The sequence below is a fragment of the Opisthocomus hoazin genome, chromosome 4, assembly GCF_030867145.1.
Source record: "Opisthocomus hoazin isolate bOpiHoa1 chromosome 4, bOpiHoa1.hap1, whole genome shotgun sequence".
NCBI lineage: Eukaryota > Metazoa > Chordata > Aves > Opisthocomiformes > Opisthocomidae > Opisthocomus > Opisthocomus hoazin.
The window spans coordinates 74,219,604-74,236,193 of NC_134417.1; the positions used below are offsets into that span (position 1 = coordinate 74,219,604).

The 16,590-nt window shown below is 37.2% G+C and overlaps 1 protein-coding gene across 5 annotated transcripts in view; it reads right to left on the reverse strand.

Annotated features, from left to right (window-relative positions):
- Positions 1–16,590, reverse strand: part of PIP4K2A (phosphatidylinositol-5-phosphate 4-kinase type 2 alpha) — a 117,773-nt gene that overhangs the window by 12,650 nt on the left and 88,533 nt on the right. For 3 of the 5 annotated variants that reach the window (XM_075419515.1, XM_075419517.1, XM_075419513.1), the window contains 2 exons: positions 9,187–9,333; positions 6,508–6,546 (listed from right to left, as the gene is read on the reverse strand). The exons of 1 other annotated variant lie outside the window; for it this stretch is intronic. In XM_075419515.1, coding sequence (XP_075275630.1) covers positions 6,508–6,546; positions 9,187–9,333 — 186 coding nt within the window. The remainder of the gene's footprint in view (positions 1–6,507; positions 6,547–9,186; positions 9,334–16,590) is intronic. One more of the 5 variants, XM_075419514.1, reaches the window with a different exon arrangement.

The window sequence follows — 16,590 nt, forward strand, 5'->3', positions numbered from 1 at the left end:
AGCATCCCATCCTAATGTGTTGAAATGAATATTAGCTTTTTTTTATCCAGAGGGATTTTTGTGCATCATGATCAAAAATAACCATCATGGCTAACATTAATGCCAACATTTTTGGAAGAAGCTTGCTAAAACAGCTGTAGGACAGTTAGGTTTCAGAATAAGTCTTAGATTGAAAAAGGAAAAAGACTAATTGTCTTCACAACCTGCCAGCAACTTCTCACCTAATAAAGGCAAAGATTAAGTTGTAGGAGAAACGTTGCACAGCAGTCTTCTTGTTTGTTTGGAACTAGCTACAAATGACATTATTCACACAGCTCATCATGGCAATATTGGGCTTACAGTTTACAAATTTTGAAAATGGTATAAAACATCTGCCAAGAGTGAAGTTCCACACCCTGGGCTTCTTTTCACAGTACAGGTCTCATATGCACCTTTTTAAAAAAAAAAAAAAGTTAGATTAACTTTAGACTGACTGGGCTCACCAGCATATATGGAAGGCAGTATTTTTTAAAGAAGGATACAATGCTAAATATAGTTTGTAATAATGTGGCACAGACGGTTCCGAACTGAATTAAAAGTCTGGAGTCACCAGATCTACAAGGCAGAAGAATAACTATAGGCTTTTTGGAAGGCCGAAGATTGCAGCTTCTTCCCTCCAGTAGTTACGGGAGCTGTATCCAAACTGCTGCTGTACAATTCGCCTTGTCCTAGGCAGCGGTTTCTAACCAAACAAGGGTCTGCAGCTCCGCTTGGCATCACAGGACTGCAAATGGCAATGGAAATAGAACTGTAACCCCAAAATGGGGTTTGAGAGGGAACATTGCAATGCTTCTAGCTTGTATAACAGGCATTTCTGTAGGACAAAAAAAATTGTGCAGGATGTTGTAGATGGATTAGGAATTCGAGCATGCACCAAAATAGTAACCATACGTCTTTTCAATGCTCAGGGAATGCATCTGGAATTATCCCTAGGGTTAATGCCTTCCTGCTGCAAAATGAACAAGCAACATATAAAATGCAAGACAAAGTTCTACTTTTATTTTTTTTTTAATTCTTTTAACATATGGAAAACAGACTTTTAAACAAAAAACCCCAAACAAACAAAGGCAAACTAGTGATTTGTTTTGAAAAACAATAATGGGGTTAGTCTCCTATGAAGGCTAAACACTGAAACAGGAATCTGAACTCTGAATGTCTATTCTTATCTTTGCAATGTATTGCAGTATGATGTTTTGAAAGTCATAATCGCTGTATATGCAACCTTGAGATTCATGTTTCACAGAGAAATCTAAGACATTCTTCACAGGTCTGTTGTGTGAGTCTGACATATGAAGCAGATTGAAATCACTAAAAGAAATAAGTTAAAAAATGTTGTTCTGAAATTAGCAATTTTAAAATAGCAGGAAAAAGTAGCTCAGATTTTGGGATGCTCTACCCTGAATGAAGTTTTACCTATTGACATCAAAAGAAAAAAACTAATTCAAGACTGAGTAGTCTTGTTGCTATGCTCCTATACTAAAATCTTTCTTCCTTTAGTTACAATCAACCTCTCAGAAATCAGTTAATTACTGTATGCTGTAATATATAATGTAAGAAGTAAAGCTAAGAGGTGATTTGTTACATCTAGCAGCATCTTGCAATCTAATTATCAGAGCTATGCATTTTCCATACAATTTAACTAAGATGTAACATAGCTGCCAACTACAACAATTTTTTTCCAAAAAAGAAACTTGAATAGAAAATCCTCAGTTCAAATGTATTTACTGTAATTTCTCTGCTTTTACGCTTATTTATGAAATATGTACCACAGAGGTGGCAACGCAACCAGTTTTTGATTCATTTAAAAACATGTAATATCTGAAATTGCTCAAGAAAGATGACATATGGTGGGCTTCAGTTCAGTTAGGTTTTTTTTTTCTTCCTTAAATTTCCTTCCAAGCTGCTTACTCACAAGCAACATGCTTAAGTTCTTTGTATGTACAAGTAGACTCAGCTGTAACTGCTAATTTGATGTCTTACTGCAAGTATAGAGTAATTGTGAGCAGGCAGACCACCTGCGGAGTTCTGCATTATCCTGGTTTCACTTAAGAGGGCAAAATCGTCCCAGGAATGACTAGAAAATGCCCACTAGTAAAATAACAAAAATAAAAAAATAAAGAGAACTAAAGCCCCCCTCCCCCCAATAAAGGAGCAGCTGTCAGAATTTGACAACTGTTGAGACATACTGTTCTTCTAAAATTCAAGACACCTGTAAGTGCATGTGCTGATACTTGTTGGCAACAAAGTGATGCCTTTATTATTAAAAATATCACTTACAATGCAAATGAGAGGAATTGTGTTAAGGTGAAATCTAAGGGATGGAGCTTGTCTCTGCACTGATTATCACAAAATACTGAAATGACAGTTTCACAGAATCACAGAATCACAGAATAGTAGGGGTTGGAAGGGACCTCTGTGGGTCATCTAGTCCAACCCCCCTGCCGAAGCAGGGTCACCTACAGCAAGCTGCACAGGACCTTGTCCAGGTGGGTCTTGAATATCTCCAGAGAAGGAGACTCCACAACCTCCCTGGGCAGACTGTTCCAGTGCTCCGTCACCCTCAGAGGGAAGAAATTCTTCCTCATGTTCAGACGGAACTTCCTGTGCCTCAGTTTGTGCCCATTGCCCCTTGTCCTGTCACTGGGCACCACTGAAAACAGCTTGGCCCCATCCTCCTGACACCCACCCTTCAGATATTTGTAAGCATTTATTAGGTCCCCTCGCAGCCTTCTCTTCTTCAGGCTGAACAAGCCCAGTTCCCTCAACCTCTCCTCGTAGGGGAGATGTTCCAGTCCCCTCATCATCCTCGTAGCCCTCCGCTGGACTCTCTCCAGTAGCTCTTCATCTTTCTTGAACTGGGGAGCCCAGAACTGGACACAGTACTCTAGATGAGGCCTCACTAGGGCAGTGTAGAGGGGAAGGAGAACCTCCCTCGTCCTGCTGTAGCTGCTCATCAACACGCTAGGGTATTAAACAGTCGAAGACAGTCAAACGGGAGATAAACTGAAAACAGGACAGAAAAGTAACATTCTCCAAGTCATTTCAGCCAGCTTTTCTTCCTAAAAAAAGATTTTAAAAAAATGTTTGAATACTAATACCTATTTTATGCTACAAAACTAAGGTAGAAAAATACTTATTTTTCCTGATTTCTTGTTTTAGTCCAATAAATGTTTCTAAATAATTGCCTCTCTTTATTAACTGAGTAAATAACAAGAGAATAGTTCGATATGAAAAAGATTCAAGAACATCACATTTTTAGCAAGTTTGAAATTTCAAAGTAATTTATCTAAAATTTGCAGTCTGCATTAGGATGTGACTGAAAGACTTGCTCTTCTGTCTTCTGGCTTCTGCAGCTTTAAAAGAAGCTAACATGCTACGCTAAATATTCTGAAAACAATTTGATTACTTGAATGTTGGCATTTGAAATTAAATATGAATTACTTAGAAGCTCATTTAAAAACTACACCATTGCCAGACATTTTAGCCGTACATTTTAGCACCAAAAGCTTCCTGTCTTTTATTACTTTTCTGTTTTTCAGATGTGAGTAGCAGTGGATACCTTTACAATAAGCAATTAAATAATGCTGCCATTAATTGAAATTCTATTATTATTAACGTCTTCTCAGGATAATATTAATAAATAGATGGTTTAACTTGCCTCTGGCTAAAAATTAGCTTATAAGTTACTACACCAGCCAAGTATCTGAGATTGTCTGGTTTTGTTTAGTCATTCAGAGCAATTCTTCTAACATAGGAAATGCTAAAATCTCTTCAGAGCGTTTGCTAAAATGCCTTATTTTTTTCCTTTTCAAGCTAAAATTTTCCAGGTGTTTTAACATCTTTACGATTGGCTTGAGACTCCCACAGAAGACAACAATCAAAAAGTCTGGAATAGTGACATCTACTTAAGAGAAAATGGAAGTGAGAACACATGCTAGAGAGCTCTCCCTTGCCAGTTACAGATAACAGACAGTTTACACACTTCTGTCAACACAGTCCTCCAGGTCCTGAAACCAGTGCCACACATGCAGACACCTCTCACCATAGCAGGTCTTTAGCACTGATCAGAGTTTCAAAAACAAACTTTCCTTGTCTATTTGTATCAATATACAATCCCCTTTTCATTTAAGTTTAAAAACTGTGCATTAGAAACACTTGAGTAGTTTAGATGAGTCAACCACTGCAGTTCTAGTGCCTTTTGCAAGAGGTTCAGATAGCAGCGACGATGAATATTCTGAACATCTACAATACAGACACGTGGTAGTGTATTCTTTTGACCCTTTCAAATCAAACAGCAGACTCCAGAACTTCGACAAAAAACATGTAATAAGCAAAATATTATTTTTCCCTTGCTTGCATCCCTAAGAGTCTTTCTTAAAATGTTTCTAAAATGTTGCTCCCTCTATGAATGTGGAAATCTACCCAATTAATTCTCTTTCTTAGAAATGTTTGTTCTGAGTGCTAGCTTGTGGCTTCTCTGCTGCACTGCGTTGGCATTTGAGGGGAACGATGAGGAACCGAGGGATGTTCTAACAGCCTCAGACTGTCGGCTTGCAACATCAATAAGTCTAGTGTAGCTCTGTCTCCAATAAATCAAATTCCTTTGAAAAGAAAATAATATGTGAGATTTAAAACAGCAGAAGAATTTGGAGGACAAGTTTTTCTATATTTCTTTCACAGAAGTACTTAAAATAAAAGGGGAGATTCTAGATGTGTTGAAGTTGATAAGAATTTTTATTTGCCTTACAGAAGTTATGATTTCACATTAAATTTAGAGAGTAATTGTTGTATACAGTTATAAAAAATTACACAACTTTGTTTCAACTTAGCTATAATCAAGTCCAATAGTAATTTTACCATGAACTTACATGGGAACAAAATTAAGGCATTGTTTCTTTGAGGTTCTCACTCAACGTATTAATTACAGTACGTGTGTACTATTATTAATCTATTTCTTAATATGAGACATATTCCTAAAACTACTCAAAACCACTGCACTAAATATCTGTATAGTATCAGCTCCTGTACAGCTGAATGTATATAATCTTGTTAAATTTTACTATTCCAAGCATTAATGTTGCAACCTGAAGTAGTCTCATCCAAATAATTTGCTCTCCTCCTTTCTATCAGATTATTTTAGTACTACCAGCAGAGGTTTTCAGTGACACTAGATATTGTTTGTAAGACAACAAAGGGTTTATCCCTCTGCTTTAAAAACACTAGCGTTGTGCTACTAAATAAGAACAAAAATAGACCACAAGAAAAGAACAGAGACCATCCAAGACATCATCTTGAGGGCCCGGCACAGCAAAAGAGAGCTAATGCTGACTATTGCAACTGCAGTTGGCATTTGGGACATGGTAGGTACCTAAAGCTGGAAGAAGAATTGTAAGTGTTCAGTCACACCTTAGGACAAAGTGAAAAAACTTCGCACACAGTTTTTCAGGCAGTGAGAACTGCAGGACTGACAGCTACTGCATGTCCCTTACTCCTTAGTACAGTTGACTGGTCTGTGGAAGACTCAGAGTGGCAGGTATGGTACAACTAATGCTTAGGAGAAAAACAAATGATCTGAATGGAATTTGGGGATAACATAAAATGAAGTCTTTTAACTGAAGTCCTGAATGATCTTATGCTAATTCAGAAGGAATGTACTTGGAAAAATTAAGAAAACAAGGGTTATGGGTTCCTAGACTTCACCCAAACTTGGAAATCTAAGAAGTCTTAGAAGATGGAGACTATGTTCCACCTTCAGTTATCTGTGGAATCTCTAGACAAACCTCTCCTAAAGTGCCATCAAGCTATTCCACTGAAACCTCATAGAAATACTGATTCCGAGAACATTAAATTTTCCAAATGAACTGAAGTTGGAGATAGAGAAAAACAAAGTGATCGATTTTCTTTTAGAGCAAAGTTTCAGCCCAGAATTTGAGGGAGATACTGTCTCTCATTATAGCTCCACGTACACCTAAGTCTGTCAGTTGTCTGCTCGTTTGTATGATCTGTACCTATCCAAAGATTCTCACAATTCAAGGTTTGGTTCATCTTTGCATTCACTTTAGAAGTTGTGCCACGTCACATCATTCCATTAACTGACATGGAGTATCCATAAATCTCAATATTAAAGAGCAAGAGAAAGAAGATGAAGAAGCAAGAGGGAAGAGAAGACAGTCCTGATGTTCTCCTAGCACAGGGTAGGCCCTGAAGAAACTAAGAAGAGAAGAGAAAAAAGGAAAAGGAGGAGGTAGACGATTGGCTCACTTACCTCTGAAATCTCAACACCACTGCAAACCAATATTCAAAGGTCTGCAGAAAATAGAGGGAAGATAAAAGAGGGAATAAGGTAGAACTCAAGAGGGGAGAATATGACAGAAAATAAAGAAAAGGGGCAGAACAGCACTGGTTATGTTTGTCCTGAGACTAGCTAGCAGGTTAGGTAACTGAAAAAGAAACAGAAATGCACCATACCTTTTCTTTGTCACTGGCTTCTCGAGCCACAGTAGAGCCCTGAAACAGAAAAAATGGATCTAAAAATGTGCATATGTCAGAAACTAATTTGAAAATGTTACGGTAACAGGTCAAAAAGTGGATGAACTGCATTCTTCTGAACTTGAGAGCTGTTTTAAAGAAAGGTGATACAGTAGGTAGAAGGCCCAGGGCCGCTGAACTGCTGCCATCACTTGAAGAAGATGTATCATGAGAGAAGAAAGATGGATTAAATCCGCAAATGCTCTACATCTATTGTCCTCCTGACTGTGGAGCTTCTTCCTCATGTCTCATTCTCATTTTGAGACCATCTTCCTGGAAGTTCGGTTTGTTTGGCAGACTTCTCATCTTTTTGTGCCAATTTAGCTGTATGGTTACGGAATACCCTATTCTATATATCTATTTGTGGATATGTAATACATGTATGAAAAAGATGTCACATAACATAAACACATAAAAATATTTCAAAGATCACAAAGTGCAAACAAGAACAAAGCACCTCACAGCAACATGAAGTCAAAAGAAGAGATGAGACCAGCTGTGGATTCACAAGATTTACAGCGCTTGCTAGAGATATTTTGGCTATTTAATTTTTTTTTTTAATTGATTTTTTAGCTTAAAACTAGTAGGCAACATGGTACTTTCTGAATAAGCTCGAGGTGACAAAAAAATGGCTGCTTATATTGCCTTGCAAATTTCTTGGAGTAGGACCACACCTTTAAGTACCCAGCATTTGTTCATCACATAATAGCACTGCAAGAAATAATAACCAAAAATATGATAACTGGACATTGAAAGATAGCTAAATTAGCTCTGTCATTTGTTGGAAGGCGTACATCATGTAAGAAAGTGCTGGAGTGGAGTCCTACTAGTTCAAAGAATGTGAGGATTCCCAACCACATCTTATTTATATCATGTTTTAGTCTGTTTGTAGAAAGAAACTTAGAAAACTTCGAAAGGATGGAGAGAAAAGATAAATGGGACAGTACGTCTTAGTTATTATGTATGGCCCAGCATAGTATCATTAACTGATAACAAAGCCTGGTAAAAGCCTGACATTTTAGTTTACTGATGATACATCTTTTATGCTGTATTCTGTGCTCCAACAGGCTCTCGGGCCTGAAAAGAGATCAGCTGAAAACCAAACTGGAGGGGAAAAAAAGTGGATTTTCAATAGTAAAAATCAGGGAGATTGCCAAATTTGACATTGAAGTCATTCTAATGAAATGCCTCAGTGGCCAGGAAAATACCTTTGAAATCCTATGCCGACCTGTGGTCTCTTTTTCTTAGTATCTACACAGGTAGAAATGCACTACAAGTGAGCGCTAAGCTGGTGTCAAAAATATTCACGTATAAAAAAAGGACTCTGAACCTAGAACCGCAGATGCTGTGGCAATAAAAATAAAGAAAAAGTGATTTCTAATATATACAATATCACTAGAAATCTGCTTGGTGAAGGAGTTTGTTTTGAAGAATAATATGATATTGATGCTAAGTTTAAATTGCAAGAGAAGTTTATCTTCAAAGCAATTCTGTCCCGCTGGACAAACTGAATAGAGTACAGAAGCACTCACAGAGGTAAATAGTAGCAACAGCTGTTGACATCAATGCTAAGAACGTACTGTATATCATTTATGTTTCTTTCTGTTGTGCCTTTGTCCATTTTTTACTGTATCTGGACTTTATGATGCTCTAAAACACATACTGTTCTCTCAGATTAAAACAATACCTTTCTTGGGTAAACTCTGCTGCCAATAATACTAAATACCAAAAAGTCAATTGTTGACAATCTGGAAATCAGTTCTCATAAATCACATTAAGTCAACTATCTAACCAATTGCTAGGCAGATACCTGACAGTAGGAAAGGATGGTGCTGTACACAGCATTACAAATCTCTTAATACAGAATGCTAAATAAACATCTTAAAACAAGTTTGCAGATACACTTAGTGGTTCAAGACATAGAAATTAAGTGTATTGAAGTAGTTTTCTAAGGGGAGACTTTATGGAGGAAATTAAAATACAATCCCTTAGGTGGAAAGACTAAGACTATATTTCGGGCATTCGTTGCAAGCACTGTATATTAACTACTACAATGAGCTGATGAACCTTCTGAAACAAAACTAAAACACATCTAACGATAAAAGCAAGAGAAATTTCAGTTTTTTTAAGAACCTTCTCTTTTTCACTGGAATTATTTCTAAAATACAGAATCAAATACAAAGCTTTTGTAGTAGTGATATACTTCGTTAATAGCATTTTATTGGTTTAAATGATGATGATACTTGGTCATTTTATAAAAGCCCTCTGCAGAATCAGCTGTGGCTTTCCATAATGTTGATAAAAACCTATAGGAAGCAGAATTATTATTGTACTTGTGTGAAGGGTTTTACCTTTAACCATTAGTTACATTGGACGAACAGTTAAATTACTGTGTTTAAAAACGCACATTACAAATGAATTTGTAACATTTCTACAAAACCATCCTTCGGTTTTGCTAAACCTAGATGCAGAAGTCAACCGGTTAATGCTGGCTCTTACACAACACAATTTCAAATCAACTAAAATTCTGAGCAATATTCAAGCATCAGCACAATCTGACATTTATAGTAAAGATTTTCAGCTACTTTGTCAGTTATTTCATCAGCAGTTATTTCTCACCTTTAAATCATATTTTCTATAAACAGATAAACGATGGCTGAACACATTTCTTGTAACAATCATATATACTTCAACTCCATCAACAGTAAGCCGGTACATGCCCAAAAACTGGGGAAGAAGTGTATTCCCATGACACTCCACAATAAACTGCAGGAGCAAAAACAAAAACAGAAAAGAGGACGGATACATATTATATATATATGTATTTATACAGTTTTAAAGATAAAACACCCCGAAACAATACATTTATTTGCTGAATATATATTTGTGTGGAGACAAACCTTTAAAAAAATCAAGCCAAAACAAACCCCTTCATCAGGATGTTATCCTCCGTTTAGCCCAGTGTTTAAAAAATAAAATTTTGAATTGTTTAACTCAGAACTCTTGACTTCTACAGACAATCTCATAGAAAGAGCAGCCTCCATTTGACAGACCTTTACACTTCTATGGTCCAAAAAGCATACCTAATGCAGATAACATATTTGGTACTGATGTCAAAAACAGGAATATTTTTTCAAACATCACACTGCTGTATTTTGTACTGTGTTGTCCCAGATTATATTTCATTTGTACGTTTCTCCATTCTCAATATTTGTTTATTACGATGAACATTTATGGTGCTGTCACCAGCAAGGAGTATTATTTATTATCACCAATTTTCTACTAGTTCCCACGTGATGGTTGCATTTCAGGGTCAATAGCGTTGAGCAGTGAAGTGCAAGATCCCTGTATTTTTGTATTTACGAAACATTATATCTCCTTAAGGTCACCATATTCCACTATAAATGGGCTATTAATCTTGAAAAGATTTGCCACCTGCACCTGAAGCTGTCTTTTTTTTTTTAATCACTCACCTTACAACTAATAGTTCAAATTTCTATTGGAAAGACTACTGGAGGAAGCAGAAAAAGTACAGACCATGTTGATGGCGAGAACTATTGAAGAATTAATATTTATTCCCAGAGTAGAAATGCCCATACTGTATTAATCCTAAAACTAACTCAAACACATCTACTCATATTTTGTGGAACCAATGAAAAGTTAAGCCCCAATGATGCAAACCAGAAAAAGACTCACCAGCTTTCCCCTCTCTATTACCAAGTCTCAAACAGAGGAACTTGCAGAAAAATTAAAAATTTAAGCCCCAAACAGGAAACATGAAAACTAACCAACAGACAGTTTTTAAAGCAGATCAGCTTTTAAATATTTGTTGAATACTGAAGCTGCTGTTTCTTTCGTGCCATATCGACCCGTTTACTAGAAACACATTATTCTAAAATACAGGAGACTTCGGAACAAGTTAATTGAATAAGCCATTTGAATTGTTTAACAAAGATAGTTAGGATTTGGTAACAAATAACATAACAAAGCTCTTGGAACCTTGGAGGTTTTGAAGTTTTGGGCTCCTCTGCTAATTTTAAGGAACTTCTCTAACTTTATACATGAATCTGCACATATCACTTACAGACTTTCCTTTTATTAAATGGTAAAATAAAAAGACTTAAGAGTCCTGAAAAGAATCCTGTCCACCAGGAAACAAAGGGGATGAGCAACAAAGATGGAAATTGGTGACTGTGAATTGAACTTAATTTTGATTAACAACTCTGACACACGAGCTCTGTTGAATCTTGCTGTTAGTTTGGGCTGTAACACTCCTTTCTGTCCGCCCCGTAGCAGCACGGGAGGTTACAAGCAGAGCAGAGAACGCATAGCCATGACGCACTTACGTCACTTCACAGTGAAGCATTTCTTAAGCTCAAACTGTCTATGAATGGGCAAAACATCTTAAGCTGCTGCAGAGGCTCGATGAATGCAAATCGAAACCTTAGGAAGCAAACATGATCGTATGCCCCCAAATACAAAGAAGTTTGACAGTAAAAGGCCACAAAAGCAATGTCAGACCTGAGCAGTGCACAAAAATTGATTAGTTTGCACCTGAGAAGACTTCTGTGTTTAACAGATGCAGAAGTATTAGTGTGGAGTTCTTGAATTGGAGGATTTTCAATCATAGGGCTGTCATCAACCTCACAAAGCAGTTATAAGGTGATGCAGGATACACAGCTCATTTTGACCATCTGTAGTTTCTCTTAGAGATCTGATCATGAAGTGAAATTAGAACTATTAATGCTGAGGTTACAGAAAAATTGTTCAAAATACTAATACTTATTAGTCAAACTATATTGATTATTTTGTTATGAACATCAAATATTTGGCATGTATCCTGAAAGTAAATACTTTTCTAATGCTTTATAGAAGGTGGGAAGAGCTGTTCTTATAAAAGCATTTACTGAGTGATTACTTCTCTAAGATGATTAGGTTCCACAAGGATGATAAAAATGAATCTAGCTTCCATGAAAAATTTAGTTGCACAGAATTTAATGGACCCAGCCATTCTCTACAATGGACCCAGCCATTGTTAATCGTATGGCTCTTAACTACAGAATTCGAATCAAAACAAGTACTATTATTCCAGTTTTCCATATGGGGATCTGAGGCGCAGAAACTTTATCTGAAATTATACAGAGAGTTTGGGCCATGTGAAGGAATGTCAGTGTGGCATCTCGAGTACCAGACAGCAACGTCATTAACCCAGAACATGTGCAACCTACCCACTTTAATCACATAAAATAAATCCTTTGGTTAGCAGTATACAATCCCCTCCCAAACTGTTCTGTATTACGTAACAAGGAAAAAAAGGCAATTAGTGAGAGTTGCCTCAGTCCTATTTGTAAGTTAGGGTTAGCCTAACGCTGTTGTTTCATTTTAGTATTTTGCAGACAAGCCTTCTGAAAGGGCAGAGGTACTAGCATGCAACACAGGACATGGAATGCTCTGCTAGCATCTCTCTTCACTTGATAAAGAGCGACTTGGCCATGTCTTGCCGACTTCTAAGGGACTTTCTCAAAGCAGACCATGTACTGCAACAGTTGTTTCCTACTCGCTGCTGACTGTGGACACTCGTGCCATTGCAATTGAAAGAAAAGCCCCTAAAATGATTTCAGTATTTTCCACGACAGCATTTCTTATCCGGATGGGGAAACAAAGGAAAGAGGGAGAAATGCCACTTGCTTTCAGCATCTACAATGTTGGTCTAGAACTTCCTACCTTTGAAACTATCAATCCCCCATATCTGCATCACAGAGGAGGCAAAACGTGTCATCTGTTTGGGTGGGAGTCCAGCAGGACTTGCACTCGTGACTGTGGTTGGCAGATTTTCAATTTGTCCATCTTGATATAAATGAAGTAGCAATTTAGTCACCTCAAGGTGCTTTTTAGCAATGATTTCCTGAAGTTTCCCACTCACAGCTGGAATAAAAGTGAGCCTAGAAAATAAGCCGGTACATGCTTAACAGGACTGCTAAATTTCAGTGAAAGAAAAGACCTTCACTCCTCTATGTTAACTCTTTCTAAAAAGAACATTTAAATTCTACCAAGCAGCCTTGCTAAATAAAACTGTAATACTTAGCTAACACATTTACAAGTCCTTATACGCAGCAACAAAATCCATCGTTTTTTAAAAAGAGTGTTGGAATAAACACCCCATCGTTCAGACAATTTTCACTTTTCTGCACAGCATGAGGACAATATTACCATTAACAAAATAAAGTATCATTAGCATGTTGACCATTTTATCAGCTGTGCAGCACAGGTTTCAGATATGTAATCTTCTGAGCTCTCTTGAACCCCCATGCTTAAAGCTGAAAATTAGTAAGAAATTCCTCATGACCCTACATTCTCACTAATTTTTGTACAAATACAGCTTCAACTTTCCTTAAAAAGAACTTTTCCTATCTCATTTTATGTAAAAAATAAGATTGTTAGCTTTTTGCTTCCCCATGGCAATGCTAGTAAGATACGAGGATGACTACAAGATAACAGTGCATGCAATTTATTGACAAAGAAGTTAAGCCATTTTTGGCTCTTCTTGGAAAAATGCAGTGAAATTCCTGCTCCTGCTACTTCTCCTCCTCCCCTTGGAGATCATTGGTGGAATGATTTGACATCAGTGAAGACTAAATCCTGAACTGTATCTATCTCAGTTCTATGTGAAAACTCAACATTCCTATTTCTCACAGGTAGCCCTATTTTGCAAACATTAATTCAGAAATACACAACATCTCGGTGACCCCTTTATATGCTATTTTCATGATTTTCTGCATCATGATTAAGGTAATCATGCCTGAATTATCAAATATGTGACAAGTCTATTCATTAGAGTACTTTCATTAAAGACATTAAATGTCAAGCGATATAATTATTTAAAAACATTTTGACATTGTGAAGGAAAAGATTGTGATATTCCTCTTTTTGGCTCAACTTTCTCTTTCAAATCTTCTTCCTCAACCACCGTGTTGTGTGCACGTGCATTGACACAGGGTATCACTCCCCAAAAAGGAGGTTAAGAAGTTGTCCAGAATTATATCATGTTTCAGAATATTCCAGTTATTGCTATTTTCTTGAACCCTAATAATTTCATGGAAAATTATCCATTGGGTACTTATGTGACACGGCAAAAGGATTAATTAGCTGAACTACAGCGCACTACAGGAAGTTATAGATTTTCAAGGCACATAAAGCTGTTTTCTTCTAGTAAGTCATGTAAGAAAGTGATTTAATTTAAAGAAGTGTTCAAAAAATAGATGGCTTTTCAGATACAAGCTCTGTGATTCACAGCCTTACATTTCATGTTGTTTCAGACTTGGGCCATGGTTAATTTTACTTCAAAGGGCAACGTAATCTAAATGTTACCACCACCTGTGATTATCTAGGCTGCAGATCTGCTACCAGGAACATTACACTTGGTACTGCTACAATCAAATGAGTTACTGGGTGTGCTGATCTCTTCTGAAAGTGCTGTGCACAGCATCAACAGCTTATATACATAAAATATAACAAATACATAGAAAACATCTGCTGGTGAAGCCCAGGCCTCAACAGAGCCAGTGCACCAAGTCCATTCTGCCATTTTGTGTAGTTGGATATTCTCTACGAAATTTCACATCTTTCAATGAAGATTTTCAATGTGTTTTTCAGTAACATTTCTAGCCTGTGGTTGTATGGCCCTTTTGCATATTGCCCTTCTGCAATTCCACCTAATACCCACTCCAATGAGTTTCACATTTTTGGGGTCAGCTCTCCTACAGGAAACAGTGGGATCATGGATGCAGGTCAGAAGTAGATTGTTCAGACGAGAATGTGCTTGTTCTCATATCTTCTTCTGCTTCTCCTGGTTTTTCATATCAAAACCGCTTTACAGGTCAGTCAGCACTGGGCAGAGGCCATTCTGTGCAGCCTCTTGATTCGCGCAAAGAACTGGCTGAAGGGCTTTTCTCTACTTTGTTTCTTCACAAACCCACCATAAATCTTCACCTCTTGCTACATGAGGACACACACAGAGAGTCAGGGTCACTGTTGCATGATATGCATCCTTCTTCGTGTGCATTTGTGTTTAAATAATTGTACATTATATTGCCTTACTTTGCCTTTTTACCTATCCTTTCCCTTCTTTTTGTGATACATACAGATGCAGCTCATGAAGACACACGGGGAGCTGGGAGGAAGCAAGCCACTAATGAACTGTGCACGTAATGACAAGGAGGGAGGATGACACAAACTTAAATGTAGCTCTACTTTAGAAACATACTGGCTTGATGCCAGCCCATCTCAGTGCAAATTCCTAGACACCTAGCCCCCACTTTCTTTTCTAGGGTATTCTCCAGTCTATGTTGTCACCAATTGTGTGACAAAATTGATTTTAACCTACAGTGATGTTTTTCTGTCTATTTATGATTTTAATGTTTTCTCCTACCTTCCACTCAATAACCGTGTGCTATTCCTTGATTCTTGTACAGCCCTGAAACCAGCTCTTGGTGCAATTTCCCCCCTTTTCACTTACTGCCTACCTCATTTTTCCCTTTTATTTGCCTGCCTGTTTCTTTCACATTTTTTTCCTCTCCAGAAGCTAGGGTCATATTTTCTTCCCTGTTTTTGTTTTCTCCTTTATGCCGTCATCTCCCCTTTTTAGCTCATTCTATTCTTTCCTTTCTTCGCATTCACTTCTCCATCACTCTGCTGTTTGCTGCCTCCGGTAAATGGGCAGTCCCTCTCCTTTACCACTATTCGCTATTTCTGCTGGTTGCCAGGGAGACAAACAGGCAGTGCAATAGGTGTTGGTTCTGCATACAATTACCTGTGTAGGGAAGAGAACGTGTAGTCAACAGGGACAGCAACCTATAGAAAACCTAAAGGGTACCTGCGCTCATGAGTAGTTTTATACTGAAAGGTTTGTACACTAACAATTCCCTCTTGTTCATCTGCTCCGAGATGGCTTCTCAACAACTCTTTACTGAAGTCACCTGGGTGTCAGCACTGAGGAATAATAAATACCTTTTGAAGTACATTTTAATGAAAAAGAAAAAAAGGTGCTCAAAAGGTGTTGGTTTTTCTGAGACATTCAAGTTGCTTTCATTTATTTTTAAAAATCTATCCTGCCCATCATCTGTTCTCAAAGAGCACAGGACTCCACTTGTACACTAATTTAAGATTTAAAGCAAGTTTATCTCTCTGGGAAGGGCAAGGTATCTTCATTCAGACATTTCATAAACTAGAATCTCTGCCTACAGGATTTTACTCAACTGTCACCTATTTCCACCCTTGAAAATCGTATTTGTAGTTTAGAAAATATCTACACACCTACTAATATATACAACAGTATATTCCGTATTTTACGTAAATTAATAAACTTTTTGCATAGGACAATATGTGCAAAAGAAACATATAAACACAGCTTGAATATATGCTGAAATGAAAAGTTTTCCTTTAGGAGGAAGCAGAGTATTACCTATTCCTTAAACATAGGGGGAAATCCTAGCAATGCACTTATCACAGATAACTTGGCTGAGCTCTCCTTTAACAATGCCAAAGGGAACTCTATTTTCCGGTCCATGACTTTGGTGTCAGGAGCATAGGTTTAAAACAAAACTGCACTAGCTTTGGAGGTATTTCAAATGAATATTTTATTTTGCTCTCAAATACTATTTAAGTGTTTAACATGAACTTGCTTGACTAACTTACACAATTTTAACTAATCAAACTACATTTGTGAGCACATACAGCAACAGCTTTTCTCATATTTGAAAGTCTGACCCATTTCGCATAAAAATGGTTCTAGTGCATGTGGTAAGCAAATGATGTTCAGTTGAAGTTAACATCTGAATAGTATTGAGAGGAGTTCTACTAATAATTGATAGCATATCAATAATATAAGCAGCCGAAACCAATTGCAAATTATCACTGAAATGTGACTAAAAGTAGTATTTCACACTTTGTATCAGAAAATATTACAGTAGTTAGAAACTGGCTAGCACAGAAATTCACAGCTTAAGAACCTAACATGTCATACAC